This window comes from Rhynchophorus ferrugineus, unplaced genomic scaffold (assembly GCF_030347505.1).
Source record: "Rhynchophorus ferrugineus isolate W39M unplaced genomic scaffold, kcgeb_rfMv2 rfM10, whole genome shotgun sequence".
In the NCBI taxonomy this organism is placed as follows: Eukaryota; Metazoa; Arthropoda; class Insecta; order Coleoptera; family Curculionidae; genus Rhynchophorus; species Rhynchophorus ferrugineus.
Window position 1 is genome coordinate 6,368,624 of NW_027472589.1, and position 24,913 is coordinate 6,393,536.

General features: G+C 35.4%; 2 protein-coding genes across 3 annotated transcripts in view; one reads left to right on the top strand and one right to left on the bottom strand.

Annotated features, from left to right (window-relative positions):
* Window positions 1-326: 326 nt before the first annotated feature.
* On the bottom strand, window positions 327-10,603 carry Ent3 (Equilibrative nucleoside transporter 3). Of its 2 annotated transcripts, none has more exons than XM_076415508.1 (11): window positions 10,465-10,603; window positions 10,062-10,362; window positions 8,273-8,427; window positions 6,085-6,213; window positions 5,949-6,023; window positions 5,664-5,890; window positions 5,417-5,609; window positions 4,281-4,488; window positions 4,006-4,226; window positions 3,827-3,945; window positions 327-974 (listed from the first exon to the last, which is right to left on the bottom strand). In XM_076415508.1, the coding sequence occupies exons 2-11, from the start codon at window positions 10,250-10,252 to the stop codon at window positions 825-827; spliced, it is 1,668 nt and encodes a 555-aa protein (XP_076271623.1). In that variant the 5' UTR covers window positions 10,253-10,362; window positions 10,465-10,603; the 3' UTR covers window positions 327-824. The 2 variants fall into 2 exon arrangements, with proteins under 2 accessions (XP_076271623.1, XP_076271622.1); XM_076415507.1 differs by having other exon boundaries at window positions 673-974; window positions 4,006-4,222; window positions 4,277-4,488.
* A 363-nt stretch (window positions 10,604-10,966) lies between these two features.
* Window positions 10,967-24,913, top strand: part of LOC143203394 (E3 ubiquitin-protein ligase ZNRF1) — a 39,922-nt gene continuing 25,975 nt past the window's right edge. The window contains exons 1-2 of the mRNA XM_076415511.1: window positions 10,967-11,458; window positions 11,850-12,085. Coding sequence (XP_076271626.1) covers window positions 11,310-11,458; window positions 11,850-12,085 — 385 coding nt within the window. The 5' untranslated portion in view covers window positions 10,967-11,309. The remainder of the gene's footprint in view (window positions 11,459-11,849; window positions 12,086-24,913) is intronic.

Genomic DNA, 24,913 nt, shown 5'->3' on the forward strand with positions numbered 1-24,913 from the left:
AAATTAATATATATTTTTTAAATTTTTTCATCTAGAAGTAATAAAAAATGATATAATAATACTTTGGCCGTTTAACCAATAATTTATTTTAATGTATATATTGAAACTTTAAATAGTTACTATAAATCGGCACATACAAAAAAACTTTTCAAACCTTTATTGAAATCAGAATTTTTATGCCCAACTAGGATACGAATTAAATACAAGCATACGAGAACTCGGTTGATCTTTCTTTAATGTTTTGAGTGATTTTCTGGTTGCATATATTAAGAAAATTTTATTTCATATATTCATGGAAGGATTTCTAAATCTAGAAAAAGCGGGTGTGATATTTATATATATATATTTCTGTAATATTACAATAAAAGTATTTTTGCCCATTTTTTATATATGAATGTTGATTTTGGTATATTGTGTATAGTCTTTTTTTGTTTAGTTTTTCTTTTTTCGATAAATTCACATTCAATTGCAGATTCCCTTATAGAAAAAGATATGCTTCGAGTTCGAGTAGTCTCTACGAAAAGAGGGGACAATCAATGAGGAACGATCAACGTAGAATTTTCTTCTCGGAAGCGACAACTGAAGCTATGGGGGGAGAATAGGGGGAGATGGCGAGACGCTCGTGCTCTGTTCCCCCCAGCGTTAGAGCTCTACGAAAGTAACGTCGAAACGATATTTGATCTGAAGTCTCGTGGAACGACCAACAAACATAACGATTAAAGCTATATCGTGAGAACTTAACGAGTAACATCATTCTCTGTATCGTTCACAGCACCATGGCCATCCGCGATCCTTGGAGGTGCGGTGGAGGACCCCTCCATTGTCTAAATCAGACTGGTCTCCGTGGAGTTCTCCCCGTTGATTATCGTCATTGTGGACGTGGAAGGAAAGAGCGTGGAGAGGAGATGCACCATGGTGGTGGTGGAGGGGTGGGTCTGGTCCAGCGTCGAGTTGAGAGCAACTAGAGGCGTTACCTGGAAAAATAATAGTTTATTTTATTATTCTTAGGATTCTGTTAGGTGCTTGCATATATTTTGATCCCAGTTTTACTTTTAAAAGGCATTTGTTGAGAAGAATTGGTATAATTTTTTATCCTAAGGATTCTGTTAGGCGTTTGCAGGTATTTTGATCATTTTTTCACTTTTAAAAGGCACTTGTTTAGAATAATTGGTATAATTTTTTATCTTACGAATTCTGTTAGGCGTTTGAATGTATTCTAATCATTTTTTTTTCACTATAAAATGGCTTTTGTTGATAAAACATGATATAATTTTTTATTCTGATGATTCTCTTAGGTATTTGCATGTATTCTGATCGTTATTTCACTTTAAAAGGCATTTGTCGAGAAAAATTGGTACAATACATATTAATCAAATTATTTTCCATCATTTTTACCATTTTTCGTATCGAGAGAACTTCCCATTCAAGCTGCAACAGTGTATTTTCCACCAGTCTTGTGGCCGAGCGTTGTCATGAGTTTAAGCTGGGCTTGCATATTTGATGCACCTGCTTTCCATTTCCAGCCCAGCAATTACTTGTTTTTTTTTTGGTTCTCTAGGCCGGTTTTTTGTCAATCATTGAGATCTTGTCTTGACTTAGTCATTGACATCGCCATATATTTTTAAGTATGTTTGATGGGCTCCAGCAGCAGACTTCTAATTAATAAGAGCATCGAAAATTCGTCCAAAGAAGCAGTGAACTCACGTCATCATGATGTCGGATTCACTGTCAATTGCCGTTTGTAAATTCGTGTAAAATCAGACGGTATAAAGACAGACAGTATTTAATCAGTTACTTCGAACAGGAACAATATAATGAGTAGTCCCTTTTGTATCCCATTGTATAATCATAATTTAACACAATTATTTCAGAGGAATCTGTTAATCTGGGAAGTATTCTTACAAAACTCAGGAATATGCAGGTCTTTGAAGGATGTAGGTCATTTTAGTTTTAAAAGGTTTAAAGAAAACACGCGAGGAAGGCTAATAGAACTTCCAGATATTGCTTTTAATCCAAAAGCATGTGTAATCATCAAATTAAAGGCAGATTCGTTATATAATTTCATAATCCCAGATGAAACTCAGATATTTCAAAATAGAACATTGGGCCATTAGGAAGACGATAATAAAAATAGCGTAAAGATAACAAAAGATAATGGAAAAAGCTAAAAATTAGAATAACATTAAATTTGTTTGCAATGTATTATTATAATGGCCATGCTGGTCGAGAATAACATACAATAAGGAACTTTCTGGACTTGCAGAGAGAAGTGTTGGATGAACATCAGAAACACTGAAGAAAAAACTGACCAGGGCATACCACCGGATAAAAAAAACGCGACTAAAACTCTGCTTCAATGTAAATATATTAAAACAGGCCTACATTAGAAACTTTTTCGGCTGTATAATTAACTGTAGTTTAAGTCCCTCGATATTATATACATCAGATATACTATAATTTTAAAATAAATAATATTCGATAATATTATTTTTGTTTAATTGTCTTATTTGTTATGAATCACTTATGGTTCGGGACGGGACGGAATTAATAACACCATTTATGGTTTTGGAACAAAACAGAAACTTTTTTTTCTTATTCCATGATAACCAGCTAGAACCAAGTGGTCTTGTGCTGATATTGCTTCGGATTCGGGATGGTGAGGTGTTTTGCGGGCGACAGAGACCCTGGGTTACGATTGGGACTGTCATAGTTGGTTTACTACCGATGTTTGTGGGTGGGTAGGGATTTAATCAAGGTGTTGTCGTGTTCTAAGGCGCATATGGAGAACCTTACACTGAACATGTTCGTGAAATTCTTCACAAATGGTGAGTTTTGACATTCCTCACAAACCATGGGGCATTGAGTAAGGCTTTTTTGGAATGGAACACTTGGAATGCGGTCGAACTGGAGACCAAGATATGATACTCTCTGGAGCCAGGGTATAGAGACTTTATCAATTTGGAGGCGATAGGCGCGGAACTCCTTCTTGCGGTGGAACAGAATAGCCTGAGTTTTGCTCGGGTTTATCTGCAGCCGGCAGAATTTTTACCACGAAATCGCCTGGCTCACTTGGACTTGAAATCTGTCGCGAATAGCGTCGGGACTATAAACGGTTGTAAAAGCAGCGGTATAATCTGCATAAAATACTGTGTGGAAATGTTTGTGGAGTGGAAAATCAATCATGTAGAGGTTGAATAGGGCTGGGGCTAATGGAGCACCTTGCGGGACCGACCGTCTAAGAATGAATATATCAGGGAGATTAGGTCATTCGGTAGACCAAGCTGTTTTTCTTTGAGAATAAGACAGTAGGGCCATACTTGATCGAAAGCTTTGGAAACATGTAAAAAGAGGGCTCCATCTTTGCGACCTTTTCTTAATTCCTGGTCGATTGTTGCTGCGACGCAAGCAGCTTGATGGAAGCTTGGATGTTTGGCACGGGAACCGAATTGTTCGTTCGGGATTCTGTGGTGTGCGTCTGTGAAGTTGTCTAAAACGTCTAATGTCGCTTTTTCGGCAAGTTTGGAGTGAAACTTTATTTACATCGCTGGTCTTTTATACCATCTCGAACAGCCTCGATACAAATTACAGCGCCCTCTACTAGTTGTTCTCCTTCTTTTATACATTGGCACTTGTATCCACAATAAATCATATATTTAGCATTATTTGCATTAGAATTGTATTATATGTCAAAGCCAAAATAAACTAAAAGTTAAAGCTGATGCGAAAACTTGCAACATACATTTTGATGACGTGACTTCCCTCTTATATTGAACAGACTATATTTCCATCCATATTTCTATATTTTAATTTAAAAAAAAAGTCTTACCTTGAATGGTACCGGTCCACATCGATGCTCCTCAATGGAACCCAATGCGTTTTCGATGGAATACGCCACCAGAGAGCCAGACGCCAACCCAAACATATACATCAAGGTCATCATGTTTCCTATCGGAAAAATCACTTCGATATCCGCACGAAAAAGCTTTAAATTTGCTGGAATCTTACCGGTGAGTTCTCGATGCCTATCGTCCACTTTGCTAGGAGCCTGTATCATGGGGACGCTTCCCAGGATTCCGTTACTCAACCCCAACATCACGGAAAAGATGAATGCTGTTATCTCCGCAGAGAACTTCGGGCTCTGCCTCGGAGCTACGCACATTATCATCAGCGGAATCAGTATCAGTCGTATCACCGAACACTTCACCAACCTCGACCCGGTCCAGTACCTGAAATTACGTCCTGTTGGTGATCGTTATTGATGTCGAATCGACGCAAGGTACCTAGCCCCGCTGGCGATCATTTTACCGATCAAGTCTGACGCGTTAAACAACGCCATCATCAAGATTGGCATCCAGGAACCCAGGGTACAGCTCACTATCTCCGAAGCCACGCCGGGGTAGATACATAACGTGGCGAAATACACCAGACATATCGAAATCATGTACGGGTAAGTGGATTTTGTCACTTCCCAACGTGCTTGGATACCACCTGGAACAGTACGTGATCTAATTTCTTCAAAAAATCAGTATTTACTAAGTACTCGGTTTAATAGTATGATATCTTATTGAATAAAAGACGTGTTGAACAACCTATATAAATATTGAAAATTAAAAATATAATGAAAATAGCTTGTCTTGATAGTTGGCGCAATCCATATTGGACGATTAAAATAACAATTATATATATGCTTCTACAGAAATACCATATTTCCAGTTTGGACTTCGAGATCATCACTCAACAATCCACAAAGTACATGTAGTAACACCGAACACAAACACATTAGATACCTAAACTAATTTCTACGACAGTGGCTATTGAAAAGGCGCTTGAAGAAAAAAAACATTGCTCCACGCTGTTACTGGTCATCTCACAAGCATTTAAAAATGGGCAAACTGTTACCTAGTATTATTACTGTTGGGTCTATTATCAATGACTGGGATCGTAGCTTTTTGAAATAAAAATTTAGCGGTTCTCAAAACATTTGCCAAAGAAACAGTCATCCTGACAAATGACATATGACTGTCTAGAAGTTAAAGCTATAGAAAAACTGCAAAAGACAGTGTCAGATCCGCAAGTGGACTAGAAATTGGAAAGTACAACAGACAACAGAACAATAGTAATATAGGGTGGGGCAAAAGTCACGTTACCATTAGCAATGGAACGGTTATTATCAATAAATATTGTCACTATTTCCGCTCGTTATTGTGGGGTATATTTATCCGTAATAAAATTTGGACGTCCACACAACACAATAGTTAAAGCGAAACATCACATCACATAAACACGTCTCATAACAAAGATGGCGCGCAATCAAAATGGTAGCGGGGCTTTTGCCCCATCCTACATATTAACTTGTAAATTAAACTTGCACTGGGCATATTTAATGTAATAAAAAATATATAGTTGAAAGACTTACGTTTAAACGCATTTATACCAACAGTGTTCGCGCTCACGCTATGGCGCCCTCTGACGACCACGTCCTCGACCTTATACGTTGGTACCGGCGCCGACGGTTCGTAAGCCGGGTTCGCAAAACTCAACTGGATGCCCGTGGGTGGGGGACTAGTTTGTAGCTTCAGGATTCCATATTGGGCATCACTAGTCTCAATCTAAGCACGAAAATGTCCTTTCTTCTCGGCCCCTCGTGAATTTTCCTTACTTACAAGTCCGGCATCCTCGGTGGGTTCCAGGGTGATCCTGGTTTTGGCTCGCTCGCACAACGCTATGTAGAACTGGATGAAATCCGACCTCCTGATCAGGTGATACATGGCGAAACAGGTCAGTACCGTGGACACGGACACCGTGAAGAAATAAACGGTACTGCCTCTCAGTTCGTTGACGATGAACTTCGTTATGACCCGGACGATAGACGTGAAGACGCCTGAGGTACCTGGAAATCGCGTCACTACATTATCTCCGGGTTTCCGCCGGGCGGCGGTCGGACTTACTCTCCCCTACCATCACCGCTTGGGTGTATTTCGACGGCAACATGCTGGTGTAGCCGTAGAAACTCGACTGTTGAACTGCGTTAAAAGCGTTGCGTCAAGATACCGTGTCAGTGTTTAAGAAATGGATCGACAATACCTGTACATCCCACAGAGACCACGGCCACCGCTGCCAGGTTGACGGTGTAGGAGGTGGCGGTGCCCCAGGCCTCCCACCACACCTCGCACACCACCACGAAGATGAGCGTGACGAACGACATCACGTAACCTGGAAAACGTGGAGCCGGCGTTGGTTTTGGCGCTGTTATGAGACTAAAACGAAACGTGACAAGATGCGAGATGCAGATACAAGGCACTTTAATAACAAGGATTTTATTGTGTATATACCCGGAATTCATTGATAAGTAGGTTTATCTAAGGATGTCGTTTCTCTTTGAAAAACAATTCATCACAATCCAATTAAAATTATCTAAATTAACGATCTGCACAGTCTGTGATCATCTATCTCTGGAATGTCCTATCAAATCCCTGACAACTACTACCTGTAACTGTTGATCCCTCCATAAGGAATCTTCTCAAGAGACATCATAGGTCCCACAGTATTGGCTACCACTTCAACCAAATGAAAACTGATAGATAATTACCATTTCTTTTATCTCAAACTATTGCTATTGCACTTGAAATTACCCTCATCGTCTAGAATATCAATCATCTACAAAGCTGTAAAATTGCACAAAATTGTACAAAAATTTTTTTATAGTAATTGTTTCTGAGTCGATAAACTCCCTGGAAAGCCTTAACTCGGCATAACATCAACAACCGTTGGGACCAGTCGTCCACGAATTGACTACAAATAGGAAAAGAAGCGGTAAAACCGATGAGCTTTAAAGACTACTCTAACACATGGGCTAAAAAATCCCGGGCCTGACACATAGATGACGCTAGTCTTATTGCATTCGTTGCTATTTTAATTAGTAGCAACTTTCAAAAGAAAGCTCTTATATTCTACTCATAAGTTTGTGAGTTATTGTGCTAAGAGTAACAGTAATTTTGTTATTTTCAAAACAATGGATCAAAAACAATTTCCTGTTTTAATTTTACACTTCATAGGGAGAAAAAATCTAACACTAGCACACCAGTTTGGGTTTATTAACCATCATTCAACAATTGACCAGGTCCACAGAATAACAGATGTTATTGGAAAAACCTACGAAAGTAAAAAAGTATGCTCAGCTATATTCTTATATGTAGCACAAGCCTTCGATCATAAGGCTTATCATGAATGTCTTGTTCATAAACTACAGAAAATGTTACTAAAAAAACACACTGGACTATTACAATCATACATTACAACCAGAATGATTAGAGTCAAACAGGAAGAAGTTTACTCTACAATAAAAGAAGCTAAAGCAGATGTACCACATGGAAGTGTACTGGGACCAATGTTTTATCTACTTTACACTTGTGATGTACCACAGATGGAGAATTTTAGGATTGTTAGATTTGCTGATGACACTGCCATTATAGCTGTCGGAGACAATAGTGAAGAAGCCTCACGAATATTACAACAGTCAAGTGGCAATATATATATGGACATAAGGAGTTCAATTATGAGAATGTTCTGCAAAGAGCAACATAAATATAATACAAATTTTTCAGAACAAAGTCGTGACAGGTATTGTGGGCGCACCCAAATACTATAAGACTGATTACCTATATCGAAATCTTCAGATACCCACAGTCAGTCAAGAAATCAAGAGAAATGCTAAGGGGCATGAGGAAAGACTCCATTCTCATGAGAATATTGAAGTATTGCAGCTTTTGGATACCACCAGAACAGGACACAGACTCATCAATCAAACCATCTTATCTTGTGTAGTGAGGTGCATATAATAAAAAATACAGCAGTGACATGTATAAACATTATCTCACCAGAGGCTGAGATAGGGCCGATGGGTCGTCCTAGTTATATACCTAGATTTAAGTTATAATAAAAACAAATTGTAGGTTAGTCAGAAACGACTAGTAACAATGTAATAATTAAATAATAAGAAAAAATTCAGTTACCTTTTTAAATTAATTTTATACCAGTAATATATAACATACACTAGAATTAATATATGTTCATAGGATCAACTTTTTAACTTAAATTCCCTGTAATTTATTCATATCTTCGATTATCAATGAAAAAAACTAGTGATAAACCATAAAATCAGGGTAACCATATGTTTTTTATCATAACACGCGTGCGCAGAACGAACCAATTATATCCTCCATCTTGTTCGCTTCCCTGTAGTCTCTTTTTATGAGTTAAATGATGGACTTACCGAAGTTTATGCGCGAGTTTAGGGAGAAGGTCTCCACCAGAAGATTATTGGCGAGGACGGTGAGTAGGGCCACCACTATATAGACGAGAGACATGTCGAATACGACCGGTGTTCCTGGATATCTTACTTTAAAGTAATCCATCGCCATTATGAAGCTGTGATAAAAACTTTTTGTTAACAAATGATACCAAAGTCAGGTGGTTTAGTAGGACTGTGAATTAATTTCGAAATAAACACGATAGGTCGCCTAACCTATGCTATATCATAGAATGAGAGATATAGAGATTAGACTAATTGACCTCAAGAACTTTTTAACATGTATTCTGATTATTTCTACGCATTAAAGGCATTTATTGAAAGAAATTAGTACATATATTGTACTAATATATATTAACTAGTCTTGGGAACTATCGACAATTTAGTAATAGACTACTTTTTACTATCGACTGTTTCAATCGCAATTTTTAGTTCGACTGATTTTACTACCTTTCACCTTGACTGTTTCAGTCGACTGTTTTCAGTCGCTATTTTCAGTCCGACTGATTTTGTTACTATTTACTATCGACTGTTTCAGTCGTACATTTAGTTACTATTTTTGGTTCTACTAGTTTCATTCGACTGATTTTTAACGTTCCTACATAGATTTATATGTAATATATATAGTTTTATTGACTTTTTTGGTAGTTTGCTTGTAAATAACAATATATTGTATTGCAGCATTTGGAACTATATTTTTCAAGATTGTAATGTAATAGGGTAAAAATATTAAAATTGTGAATGATAAATAGTAAAATACTTTTGACTGTTTTTATGGCAAAGATAGGTAATGTTCAGCCGCCTATATCATTAAACTTCTGACAAATGCGATTTACTCGGTAAAAATCAGACATTTTCAACGCACTGAAAACATTTTTTGTTTACACTTTGATGAAATGACACATACTAAAAAGTGAAGCTTGTCAGAGAGGCTTCAATATGAAGTTGGTTACAAATTTACCCGATGCGATTTAATACACAGTAACACCATCTGTTGTAAATCCTTTAAAATTAATTTATAGGCCTATAATATAGAAGTATAGGTAACTCTTCACACTTTTTTTGCAAGGAGGTGATTTCTAGTAAGGACGTTTGATCTGAGGAGAAAAGTTTAGAACATCTCAAACACCAAGGAGTAACACGCAAGCATTCCAAACTGTCCATCAACATAACATAACCTTCAACCTCAAAGATTCCAAAGGCCAAATGTCTCATACAAGTCACTCATCTCAACTATGCGAAGGCAGCCAAAATTAAACAGACTTTCCCATGATCTGTAACACAATATGATGAATCAGCTTCATGTGCCTAAACTTAAAGGGAACCTTCACATGTCCTATTTGCCTCTACTCCAAAAGCATTATTAAAACACAGCTCAGAATATATAGTCATTGACTCAACATGAAGATATCTTTATCAGTTTGTTATATAGCTTGTAATAATATTAAACAGCATGCAAGTCAGAAAATTCTTAGTCCAGCAAAACAAATTGAAAACAAACGTCCCTTATTCATCCGAAAAAAGCCAGATCGTATTTGTATACAGATAAGTTTTACCCTTACTAGACCTATTTTCCAGACGCTGCCCATTGTCAACATACAGAATAACAGAAGAATAGGAAAATGCAATCACTAGCAAAGATAGATATTACAAAAAATAACATAATAAACACGATTCATTCAATTCACAAAATTGTACACGAAAATACTTCAAAATTAATTCACAGTCCCCGTATACACAATTAAAATATTACCTGTTATATGGTAACAAGAATCCCATCCCACCAAGCACAAACGACAAATAGATAACATTGAAAGAATCTATGGGAGGCGAGATGTTACCGAAGGTGGCTCTGGCGCTGGAAAAGCCGTCGCTGGCTCTCTTCCTGGGTCTGCCCACCAGCTTGGAATATCCGTGAGCGTCCAAATTCGCTTCATCGGCCATTTTCACCGTGTTCTGATGTTATCTCCCGTTGAATATAGTCAGATTTGTACGTTAAGCTTAAGAATCGATATTCGTTTACATGTTGTTGTTTATTGGCAAGGAGACCGACACTAAAAATGTCCAAAACAAAACGATATCGGTTAGCGTATAACTCTGATTTATGGCGAGAGTCTATATACGGTTGCTCGAGACTAATATTCAATTAAACTTACGTGCTGTTTGTCTGGAAGGAATTTTACAGTTTCATTTTCCGAATGTTTACTTCGTACTTTCAGCTTTATGGATTTTTGTCAAGGTATAGCGGTCGTTTAACCATTCTGACGTCACTGGCGATAGAAGACTATTGATTTTGCATCCCGGTATGCGCGCAATGTATTTATTTCAATTTTAAATATTATTATGACACTCGTAGGATATTCTAAAACAATTGTCACTGCATATTTTATATAATTTATACTTTTCCCAACTGACTTAAAATAAATTTATTCTAGTATTATTTACAATTTGTATTATTACTGTAATAATTTATGATTTGGGAACTTTAAATCTTTAAATTTAAATTTTTGTTTTCGTTTTTTGCGTTATTTAAATAAATGTTAGACACATTAAAACCGAAAATGAATATGAAAATACACTATGTTGTGGATAACCAGTAATACAAAATATATAAGTTAAGCTAGTGTCGCCCTCTTTGTACTGTGCGACGAACCCCGCTGACAGTCTCGCCATGGCCGATTATCATATATCGCAAATGTCAAAATTTTGATACTTTTTCGTTATTTTTATAAGATTGGACGTTTAACAACTTGATTTGAAGCAATATCCTCGGTTTTAATATTTCGCCGCGCCGGTTGGCCGTAAAATGTAACACGAACAAGCCGTATTTATTCGGTAAATCGCGTGGAATTCATGGTATGTACTGGAACAAGCGACCATATTCATTCGGATTCTTTTTGCTCGTGCGAATTATTTTGCGAAACGATACGGAATATGTAGCGTGCGGTGTGTTGTGAGACCGACCGTTTTCCGAGGAAGTTTTTTTTACGCTACTCTAGCCATGGGGGCGAAATTGAGCACTGCCAACGGGGGTTCGCAAAGTCCTCGGACCAGAGCCTTTTCGACCAGCAGCAGCACCGAGGTGGTAACCCCCCCGGGGTTCAGATTTATGAGGTCTTTGGGAATGGAAAGTGATAGGCAACGGGCACGGTGAGTACCGCTCTGGTAACCTTGTTATTTGGCAGTTTTTACGACACGATTTAATATCATATTCTTATTTGTTATTTTTATATTCTACTTTATCTGAGATAGTTTACCTACTCAGAGATAAAGCGTAGTGTTATCTTTCACTTTCAATATTGAAAATAACAACAATATATATATATATATATATATATATATATATATATATATATATATATATATATATATATATATTCAATATTAGAACAAATATAAACACCTTGTACAGATTTGCCATTGCTTTGTTGCTATTTTAAAACGTGCTTCATGGATAATAATAAGTACTTAAGACAACAACTTAGTATATGTCATTTTAAAACTATGGTTAGTATTTCATATTCTCTTCCACTGTTTCTAGATCTCTATCAAGTGTACCAGATCTTCATGGCAACTCAGGTACCGAATCACATCGTGCAGAGAATGGAGGGCCAAATTTGGGAGAGGGATCCATGGCCGGTAGCCCAGGGGCTGATACTGATAGCAGTGCCGGAGATGAGGGCGCACAAGGAGGCTTTATAGGGCATGCTGCTGCGGCTGCTCTCACCAGAGTTTATGCTGCACATTCCCTGCCCGGTCACATATGGAGCTTGAATGGTGAGCGCATTTTCTTCCCATTTCAGTCATGTAAACCATGGTGGCATCAAAAGCCAATAGGTAGATTAAATGCTCTATTGGGAGGACCTTGTAAAATCAATAAAATAATTTATCAAACATTGTCGTTATGCATTTTGTTCAAGGACGCTTTTTTAATGTGTCGCTATGGTGACACAACTAAAACACAGTTCTAATGGACAGAAATATTATTAATTATTCACATTCAGCGTATGGCTATTGTGTGTCATCAATTTAGAATCGTTCTTTAGACCTTTGGATTTTTTCCTTTTTTTTTCTCTCATAATTAAGCAACCTAATTAAATTTAATTAGGGAAATGGAAATGTCATTACCTTTAAAGATAAACTACTCTTATTGAAAGTTGTAACACTGCACATAAACACTGTCTAACACCAGTCTCTTTATCTTTTATGTACTGTTGATAACTTCGCCATTAATTATTTATGATTTTCGCGAGGATTCTTACATTAATATTAATATATGTCTGGGTCTTTCTTTTATACACATATATCATGTTTATAAATATTTTTAGGACCTTATCTTTCTTATATATGGCAGCGTTTAACCATCGAATTAATAGATAGAATTTAGTGATTGATGAACAGTGTTTATAGCGTTTTATTTTGAATATTTTGCGGGATTATTGACTTTTTTTTATCAATGGACCAAGAAATATTAAATGATATGTTAGAATTGTATGGCAGTGGTGAGTCTCTCTTTTTTTGGCTTTGCATCATACGACTTAGTCTGGTTTTTGAGTTTGTTGTGGTCTTAATATTATCGTCCACAGAAAATAGTTGAAATTAAGGAGGTATTTTAATCTAGTGGTCTAAGTTTGTTGATAAAGTTGCTGGGAGTGTAATAGTATGATAGTTAACTCACATATTTGATTAACTGGAGTCCAGATATTGGCATATATGGGTTTTCTTCTTTAACATCAACATTTTCAGAAGTTCTGAAGCTAAACTAGTTGTTCTAGTTTTGACAACCAGTGGAAGCCTACTTTAAAAGTGATAACAGCTAAATAATTAGCAATTAGGATTATTCCTGTTCCGACGTGTTTATGCTTTGAAGCAAAATTTCATAGATTTAATGGTCCATTATTGTTTTGAGTTTCTGAGTATTTATTGAGTTGAATATGACGAGGGTCCACAGGTAGTCCAGCAACGTCTACCTGAGTGAACTGCGAAAATAATCCCAATTTTGAAAATTCCTCTCGAGCTCGGAGTATTTTTCAAATTTCTAGACCGTAATACCCCCCTAAACATCTTAGAAAGTTTACGTTTATGGCCCACATCAAAGTAGGCGTTGCAGATCCATTATTACCATCGGAAAGTATTTTAGCTCGGTGGGTTTAATAACCGGGAACACCGCAAGCCTACGCCCAAGGCCGTCCGACGAATAATGTCTCGCATATTTCGAACGGATAAATTTAGGAATACCCACCAGATGCGATTTTCTTAGTTAGCCTGAAAAAGGCCTGCGGGTCTCGGGGGTCCTTCGCTATCTCTAGGTCGGTCGCCGAACGATAAGCCGATTATTTTGTGAGAACAGATAGGTCCGTAATGTGATAAGACCAAAGAAATATTAGGAGTCGGTTAAGATGTTGCTAACGATATGGCGACATATGAAGCGAACAGTGCAATATGTTAATGTGGCTGAAACGAGCGCATAAATAATAACATAGTTAAGGCAAACATGAAAACGTGTGAAAATATTCAAATATTTGTTATTCTAACCAAACTGGGTGATGAACAAGTCTCGTAAGAATAAGCAAACATTGATAGAGATAAGAGTTCCAGTTGGTTACACATTATACCTGGTGGAAGGTACATGTACAAATACAGGCGGTAATTTAAAAAGGTTTTTATTATAATTGATTTTTTGACGGCCTATATATTTTTTTATCAGTTATATAAAATTTTTGCGAAATATGTAAGGTTTTAATACGTTTTTCTGTATTTGATAGGGATACGGAAAAAAATATTGAATATCGATATTTTTGTTGCCAGATGTTGTGCATTTTTTGTGCCGGTTTGTTGACATTTGAGTCTTAAATATGTATCATCGAAAGCGTATTTTGAAGTATGCCACTCTGTATACGTATTGTGAGTTATAAAGTTTTTTCAGCATCAGTGCATTTTTGAACTCCAATTTTTGAGCTCCAATAATTGTTCTTCGTATCTGTTGATGTAACCAACCATTTTAACAAAATACTGACATAGTTGTTTTGTTATATATCCAGACCCTTTTTTAATGTAATTTTATATTCTTTTTGATTTTGGTGATTTACCACATCTGGATACATACAATTTCGCCGTATCCATCTGTTAAGATCTTTGTGCGTACTGGGTGACATTGAAAAATGTTAATTTTACACTTGTGGCGGGCTCGGTTCTGAGAAATCCCGAATCCCGCGTTGTTTACAGGCAAAGAACGCGTCGGACTTTTCGGCGGTTTTAAAAATAGGAGAATGCTCGAGGAAGAATCCCCCTCGCGGCGTCGAGAATGATGATGATAATAATAATAAGCAAATCGGCAATTAGACCGTGCGTATGAAGTCATTGTTGCCGTTCCGATGATCTACACGTTCTTTTCGTATTTGTTATTTCTTCGCGGTGTCCCATCTGCTTTTGCCGGGTTATATATAGCGATTTTTCTTTTATGTACGGGATATCGGGGTTAATGTTCCGGTTTTATTTCTGCGAGGAGCGCCACTGCCAATCAATAGACGCTTCGGACAAATTGGCACAACCCGCGCTTTTGTTTATTGGAATACAGAACTATTTTCGGAAAGGGTTCTCTCTATTTTGCGGAATGAAAGGAGGGTCATTGTCAGTCAACGACGTGGGGTGGTTAGCTAGAAAATGATTTTAATGGTACAGTGTGAAATAAGAATTATGTACTATCTGAAGCAAGCGTGTACTTATATTTTTTATAATGAGTAATACAATTTTATGTGTAATATTGTTTCTCGCCAAAAACTCTTGCAATAACGATGACATATCAGGTTTAAATGTTACAAGTGGTTTTAAAGTCATTAACTTTGTTTATTTATTAATATATTATTACTAGCCGTTGTCGACTAACTTACAATTAGTCCCTGCGGAGACTTAAAACTTTATACTTATCTCGGAAGGATCACTGGCTTACTCAGTGTTCGATGAAATAAAATAAAATACCAATTAGTAGCACTTTTCCGTGTTTTTACCATCTAGTACACTTCTTCTGTTGAGCCTGTGCCCTTGTTCGGTTGGATTGCAACACTCGGTGTTGAAATAGGAGTGGAGTCTTTCCTCGTGTTTTGTTGCGAATCTCTTAATTTCCTCTGTGACAGTTGGAATTCCAAGATCCCAGTGTAAGTATTTATTCCTATAGTATCTGGGTGCATCCACAATACTTCTCAGGACTTCTTCAGAATTGCTTGTATTATGTTGATATTACTTCTCGCAGAACATCCTCATTTAGATTTTCTTCCAATTAACGAGTTCTTTTTTTATGTTATGAACTGATTTACAATGCAGTACAATCTCGTTACTTTTAACACAGTCTAAGACAATATTTTCTCTCTTTCCATTGTTAAAAATCAGAGGGTGTCTGATAATTGAAATGTTTGTTTTACTACAGAAAAGTGCATGATTTCATAATGCACATAATATTTAATAGGTACTTATCGTACATATTTCTTGATGAATGTTACTTACTTATCTAATTTATCTTAAAATACTTTACAATTCACTAGAAGGCTTTGCCGAATTATAATGCCCTAACCAAACTCTTTGTTGGTTACGTAGCGATAAACATTGGTAATTAATCGAGGAAGTCTGTTTTGGCAGTGTTGAATTACTAGTTGGTTTGATGATTTAGTTCAACCTCATATTTGAACCCCATATGTCCAAAGTGGCTTTATGATTGACTGATAAATAAATCTCTTTGATTTTTGGTCAATTTGACAGTATCAGTCGGATGATACCAGTTGGTTGCATGATTTTGCGTCTGATCTGGTTTATGTCTAGCATGAAGTTTCCAATTTAACTTACTATCAATATGGATGTCGAAGTATTCAGCTCATCTTGTTTGGATGAGCGGGCATCCGTCAAGTGATATTAGAACAGATTTGGAGCTATTAAGCTGTATTTTGCAGTTTCTAATCCATTTGTAGGTCTTGTTGATTGTACTTGTACCACTTGTACTTTTTCTTCTATAGCCTTGGGCAGCATATGTTTTTTGCCATAAAAACTGTGTCGTTGCCAACTGTTCCAATTACTGTTTCCTTTATTGTTGGGATATCAGCAGTATAGAGGAGATACAGGAGTGGTCCCAAGACACTATCCTGGGGAACTCCAGCAGAAATGGGTTTAAGTGTTAAGAGTTCGAGAATATAGATTATGTCCTAAAAGATATGACTCCAGCAGTTGACAATAGTTCTGCGGTAATATTTTACTTATAATGTACAAATGACCTGAATGATGATGGCTTTAGGCAATAGCAATATTAAGATAGCAACATTAGACCAGTTAAACTTCAATAATTTTGAATCAATCGTGAATTGTTTACATAATATTTGATTTTAACTATTTTCATACGATCGAATATCACGTATCTGCCCAGTAAAAATCTACTTTTATCGAAATAATGAAATGTTAAATACGTTGAAGATGTTTGTGTATATATTGCTTATGAAAATTAACTGTAAACTAACAATTACTGTGTATGAAAACGGAAAATACTTTCATGTCAAACTAATAGCATTCAAACGTGATCGTGTGTTTGTGGAGATAATGTTCTTCAACTACACCAATTACTATGTCGGATATAGCCACGTCGCACCGAACAAAGGATCGTAAAATTTATCGTAGTTTTCTGACAAAAATTGTTTTAAAATAATTTTGTGTGATGAATGTCAAGTTTTATTGATTCTTCTCAGAGAGTGATTGATGTCTTACTCTCTTTTTTTCATACGAATGGTCAATATATAACTAACCGTGGCCCGTGCATTGTAATTTGCGATTTCGTTTGAATATAAATAATTTGTTTTATGTTGGTAATGGCGCTTAAGAAGATACAAATATGCAGATTTCCTAGAGTTCTAAATAGCTGGAGCAGATAACTGATTAGAAGAAGTGACAAAGTCTCTAGGATCATTTATACACACGTCTAATTATAGTCTAAACTATACTTTGTCTATTTCTATACTATACCTTTTTTATCTTTTTATCTAAAGACGCAACAGTGTAACGTTATAACAGCATAAAGTGATTTCAAGTTCTTGTTCGAGTTTTGGATTTTTTTTATGAAATAATCATCCCAAAATCATTGCTAAAAATATGAGAACAACTGATGATATATAGTCTAATGCTTTTATTTTAGTATTTCATCAGATTTATTGGTACGTCAAGTAGTTATTTTTTTTTAAGTACATTGGAAATGTCTGAATTTATACAGAGTAACTCGCTTTTGCGGGAAGTTTTTTTTTAATGTAATGTAATTTGAAGATAAAGGCGGCTGAAAGTCATCCAATGCTGTGTGAAATTTATGGCAACCATGCTCCATCGATTTCAACATGTAAATGTTGGTTGAGACGTTTTAAAAGTGGTGATTTGGATACCGAAGACCGAAAGCGTTCTGCACAGCCAAAATTAATAGAAGATGAGGATTTGAAGTCCTGGATAGCCACAAAAGATACATCGTTCTTTCGAGATGGACAATACTTCGAATACATTATTTAGGGCTTGGTGAATGGAAGTAAAAACGAAATGAAACAGTGGTGTTTACATTATGTGGCCGTTATTTATTGACTATATAAAATAAAATGTGGAAAATAGTAGTGATAAAAAGGGTCGGCGCTGGGTTTACCTATTGACGAGGCTTGGGCAGTCGATGGTGGCACGTCTGAACTCTGGTCGCTGGTCAGATACCGAATGATCGAAAGTACCCTTCAATAGAATCCCAGATAAACGTCTCGGGGTTGCCAGAAGATCGTTATCATTTCATAGTTGGCGCTGCTAGCACCCCGCCCGTATTCGACATCTGTGATTTTATCTCTGGGTATTTTGTAGACAGTTATTCCACGATGTAAAATTCGACATGCCTCAAGGTCGCTACAATTATATAGTCTATTCAAAGTTATTTTGTACATACGTCATCTAAATGTGTGTCGTCAAAACGTCGCAATGTTATCGCATGAACTCTGAGTTTTATTTCAGTTTAGCTTTGACATATAACAAAATTCTAATCTAAATAAAATAATTGAACAAAAATGTTATCAAATATAATTGATTTTAACATTATAGTACATTTAAAAACTACATTTAATTATACAGCCACAATAGTTTATAGGTTAGAGTTATAGCCTCTTATCAGTATTACTATTTGTGACATCAAAATGTTGATGAAATATAATTTATTTTAACATTATGGTACATCTAAAAACTACAGTTAGTTATACAGCCACGATAGTTTATAGGTTAGAGTTATAATCTCTTTCACTATTGCTTTCAAGAATTTTGCATACGTCTGACAACCCGACGACTTGAACAGGCTCATTCGTTAACGTGTTCAAACTTATCGTCTCTTTTAACTAGAATAACATGAGAAGGTAAATATTGTCTGATTCTAAAACGAATTTACAAATTGCGGCAGGCAATACATTAAACATCTTGATGACGTATATACAAAAAAACTTTGAATATACTATATACCGATTTTTCACTATAAAATCATTTAGAACTATAATAGGGGTAACTTTAGAACTATACTATTTATAAGACTAATAAGAAATATTTTTGCGTTTGCATTTGACACTATTCTATTCTTCTTTTTATTATTAAATAGACTTATTTAATAATTTTAAATTATTAATAAATATGTTATTAATAAACATTTTTATTGGACGTTTATTGGTAATAAACATTGAATGTTTATCGACTCAATTATCCTGATTTAATGTCTGTTTACTTTTCATTGCGAAGTGAATTCGAGTTCTTGTGTTTTGGGACCTTTTTTCACGAGATAATCATTGATAAATATACAAAAATAATTCTGGCCATACAACCTAATGTATTTATAATATTGACTCATTAAGGGGTCCACTTAATCGGTAAACACAAATCCACAAATGATTAAACAAACGTCGTGCCGCAGAGGATCTTTTTTAAAACATCTTCGATGGTATTTACCGAAGATAAGACGGGGACCGCAGTATTCCCTCGTCCTTTCTCCCATCTCCGCCGATAAGGAGAACAATGGCGATATAATTTTCCTCCTTCGAATCCACGAATGAATAGTTACGTTGCACTCGGTGCGGATAACAGAAGGAGATCGGTTATCGTCCCGGACGGTTTAGCTGTTGTATTTCGTCGCGATAGTTGATCGGAAGTGGCCGAACGGATCGGTTCGTCGTGGTGTGGAGAAAATCGGCCGAGTAATTAGCGTCAACGACACGCTCGCACACTCACACACGCAACAGGAATCGGCGTGTGTACGAGGCGCGAGTTTCGATTGCGAATTCGGCGAGATCGTGTCTCCGGCGCGGAGCTGTTCTTTCTTTGTCTGTGCGTTTTCTCGCGTATCCCCCCCGGTGAAGATGGGAAGCAGTTTCTCGAGCGGGCAGCATCGCGAACCCGTCCGCGAGAAGAACTACCACCGGAACTTTATGGGGAACCTGCTTTTCAACGAGAGAGGTAAATAGAGTTGATTTTTTGGCGTAACGGCTATCGCTTTATCTGTGTTCGTTTTGCAATTACACGAGGCTGGTCTCGTTTGTCACGTAGTAAGTACCGCGCGTTGTTGCCAGGTCCGTATGGATACCGGCTTTGTGCTGTTTTGTTGTTTCATTAATGTTTAGAATTTATATGCACTCATATTTATGTAAAAGCAAGTTTTATTTTGTCTGTTTAAAATACAAACACGCGTGTACCATTCAAGGAAATCATAGACCGTGCAAAATATCGACGGTACTTTCGACTCCATCTGGTAATTCCATATTTTAGACCTTTTAATTTTGGGTCGTTTATGTTTTTTTAAAGGGTTTGAACGATAATGTAAAGGAAATTGGGCGAGATTGCCGCTTCCTTTTAGTTTGGGCTTTGTCACCTTTGCGGATACCTAGTAGCAGAAATAATTACCATGAATGGTAACATGTTCGGTCCATTTTCCCAAGCCAGTTTTATTTGTTTATATTTACTCGATTGTTTCCCTTAAAATACAGTCAAAGACATGTAGTACCATTCAAGGAAATCATAGATTGTTCCAAATATCTAATATTCCACTGACTACCACATCTGGTAATTCGATATTTTAGACCTCTTAATTTTGGCTTGTTTATGTTAAAAAAAAATGTTTTAAGGATAATGTAGAGGGAACTATAGGGTATCGTCTATGTGTAAGAAAGAGACGATGAGAAAGTAATAGAGAGGAAGGATTACTTTCAGAAATTGCTTGATAAAAGACAAAATATGCGCAAAAACATCTCGATCAATAAGATATAAAAATATTACGTTAAATATTAATTAATTATAAATTAAAAAGAATTACAAAATGTAGTGAGACTTACAGCATGAGAAACTGAATAACAGGAAAACAGTAAGCCTAAATATAATAGTACCGAAAACGTTGAGAAGGGCAAAAACATTTGAGGTATTATTAGAAATTTACAATAGACTGTGGGAAGAAGAACGAAACCCACAAGAATGGCAAATGGTACTATTGTTCCATCACATAATAAGGCTAACAAAAGGGACTGCAATAACAATAGGGAGATTTCTCTGCGAAAATAAAATTGACGAAAAGATATCAGATCAAACGGGATTAAGACAAGGAAGAACTTTAAGCGCATTAATTAAAATGGTAGAAGGTCGTCTAGAACTAAAAAAATATATATTTGATGCTTTCTTGACCACTTTGTTTCTTTTTTATCATTAGAAAAACCTTGATATACTACTGAAATGCAATAACACTAAGTTGCATAATGTTCTATTATACCACTGGAATAATTAGCTGGAGTCTTCTTGTTGGTCAGACCATGATAAATATCTATATTAGCTCAACAACAATTAATCGACTAAAATCAATAAACAATAAGAAAACACTTTTAGAACTCAAGCAGGTCTAAGTTCAATGTTGTTAATAACATTTATAAGATCTATGAATAATAAAGAAGATATGTCAAGTTAAGCTGAACTGGAAATACACAAAATAAGAGAAATAATATCCAAGATTGGAAATGAAACTCAGAAAGTGAGAAAAGTAACAAGAATAGCCCGGAGGAAATCATTGAAAGAGCATGGAAGAAATAAAACTGGTTAAGACAGTTTGGGAGGCAAGGATGGAAAGGAAAAGGACCAAAGGGCAACCTGAACGAATCTGGAGAAAGATAGTAGCGAAATACCACAAATACGAGGAAAATAATGCACGGACCCCGGCCGAATTTTTGCCAGAGGTCGAAGGCGTCTAAATTTTAATTTTAATTCGGTGACGAGCAGGAAGATTATTTTCTTTGTTTCTGTCTCCGATTAGTCCAAAAATCATCCATTAACGAATAGATGTTGCTGCGTGAACTTATTGAATAACCAAGCGTATATTACTCTAGTCTTTAGATATTAGTCTTTAGATAATTGCAAAGTAAATGTAGACAATGTGAATTATGCGAAGTCGTACCTAGGTGCCAAAAGGTTCTTCTGTTCGAAAACAGCATTATAACATTTCCTAATAGTGGAAAAAATGGAGTACTCTGTAATTTACGTTTTCCTTAAAAAGTGCAAAAATTGTTATCTAAAACAACTCAAGTTCAACTTAATTATAAAAAATATTGCGTTGACTTTAAAATACGTTTAGTACAGACTGTCGTATTAACGGTTTTTCCAAGTTTCGATATAATATTTGTATGCTCTCTCCGTTATATATTCACACTCCTTCTAGGAATATTACAATATATCGGGAAAATCGTTCAAAATCCACAAATGATTCTTCCACGAAGCTCCGCTGTGGCCTTCAAACTAAAATGACGACTATCGAATAATTTTTTCATGAATTTACATGGTAGAAGGTGGTCTAGAATGAGGGAAGATGTCTTGGAAGATCTCTGGAGCCTTCTTGAACGCCTTGATCCTTTATTATCATTAAAAAAATTGATATACTGCTGAGATGAAATGGTCTGCTTACAGAGGCTTTAAGGAAACTGGTTAGCAAATAGCCTTTGGTATACGCTGTACCATTACACGAAATCGCAGTGTTCTTTTGTAATACTGGACTAACTATCCTAAGCCGTCAGACTTTGAGAAACAATGTTACTACCTCAACATTAAGATGCTGGTGAACATTTGGCATTATTTTTGATCCTTATCTTCCCGATTTAAATCATATTTTTAACCTAGATAATAAAACTAAACATGATGTCAATGTATCTACATAAAATAACACAAAAATCGCAGGTAAATAAAAAATAAACATAATATATATTGACGTCTTTCAAATGACATCCAAAAAAGCAACAACTAGCGATTGGAAACGCTGTTTGAATATGTTTTTAGTGGTATAGTTTCAAAACAATTATTACGGTGCAGCGTATCTCGATTATTGTGTATATTATAAAACAAAACATTGGTCATTTCGTGTTATTAGTTATCAAATAACTGCGTTCTGTTGTGATTGTTTGAAATGACAAAATCCAATTGGATTTCGTTAAAATAATGTCTACAACTTCAATAAATTGTCGATTTCTAATATATGCTCGAATTATCCTAAAATATTTACATTATAATTTTTTGGTAATGTAACTAAACTGTTTAAATAACATAAACATCCTGAAGATATCCACGTTTGTGATAATATTTTAGCAGATGTATAATTTTTTAATGTTTATCATTGAGTCAGTACTGATCTACATTAAATTTATTACATTCTGCTGTTATGTATTGTGTTTTATTTATGTTAACATTATTGATATGACATGACTACTATTACAATCTGATAAAGGATTCAGCCAATAATTGTTCAGTAGAGTTCTACTACTATAGTCTTTTCAAAGTTATTTTGTATATACGTTATTTAAATTTGTGACATCAAAACGTTGATCAAATATCATTTATTTTAACATTATAGTACATCTAAAAACTACATTTAATTATACGGCCACGATAGTTTATAGGTTAGAGTTATAACCTCTTGTATACATCTGACAACTGGACGACTTTGACAGGCTCATTAGTTTACGCGTTCGAACTAGTCAGATGGCATTGTGTTTCTTTTTAACTAGAATAAAATGAGAAGGAAAACATTGTCTGATTTTAAAACGAATTTGAAAATTGCGGCAGGCAATACATTAAACATCTTGATGACGTATGTACAAAAAAACTTTGAATACACTATATATACTGCACTAAGATTATCATGGTTATAAGTTTGTGCTCTCTTCAGTCTTCTGATTGAATTGGAAATATTTCTGAAATTGAATCTCCTAAATATTCGAATGTAACTTCTTCTAACTCTTGGTCTCGATGAAAAAGTTCTGGATTGTATTAATATGTAATTTTTTAGCTACACAAATCCGGAAACCGTTTTATATCTAGTTCAGTATACTATATCTCAAGACTTATCTAATACTTGACCTCATATTTATATCACTTCATCTTCTTTTTCCCTAAGAAATCTAAAATATAAAAGGTACATTACCTTACTTTATTAGCTTATAAAAAAATTAATAATTGGCTATAATATTTACTTATAAAAAGATAGTTGCCAAATTCATTACATTCACATATCACACGTATATAACCTGATACAAAATAATAACATTTGTATATTAATTTTCAAATCATTTTATTTTTAGCTTTGTCTAGATCTTTCTCATTTACTTTAGCAACTTTTCCATCAACCAAGCCTTTCTAATTTCTTTATTGCTAGTCGTTCTTTGTCTTTGTCCTATTGGATTGATAAATTCAAGGTCTTTCGTATTTTGTATTCTATTCCTTCTTCAAAATTCTCCAGCTCTTGTAAGATACTGTAATGTACATGGCTTGAGTCTTCATCTTTTTTTTCTTATTTTTCGAACCTATAACAGCCAATGTCAACACTAAGCCGAAAATAGTTTTGCAAACATTTATATGAATTGTTTTTGTCATTTATTTGTTGCTTATAAACTATTTATTCAACTCATAGTACAATTTTATGTACCAATCACATTTTTTATATGTCTATCACGTCAATATTTATCCCCACGTCCTTTTTATTTCAAAAACGGTTCATACAAATAAGATTATTCGGTTGGTATTTTCAAGGTCCTTGTAAGGAGTTATGACTTTATATTCTTGTTGTTGACAAAGTTCGAGTCGTACTATTGATAAATAATTAAAAATAATTAATAACGTTTCGCATTAAGTACTGATAAAACATGTTTAGTCTTACTTGTTTATAGTTTAAAGTCACATTTCAATTATTTTATTTTCAACCAGTCGATTGTCTAATAAAAAAAATCGAGTTTCAGTTCAGTTTGTTGTTTGTCTACCTTTACTCTTTTAACATATATTAACCTATCAGTATTGTACCACATGTACTGCACACAATCGTTCTTTCTCTCTGTCTTTCTTAATATTGCTTTATTTATAGACTTTCTAATTTTAATTTATTGCCTACATTGGTTTCATGGATATTTCTTGATGTGTGTAATATTCTATACGTATATTTAAGAAATTTAATTTATTAAGTTATGGACATTAACTGGCTTGAAACATTCGGTTTTTTTGTATCGTATAACGAGGTGCTGGTGGATTTTGTCCTCGCGTATTATTAAAGTGCGACGTAGATATCAAATA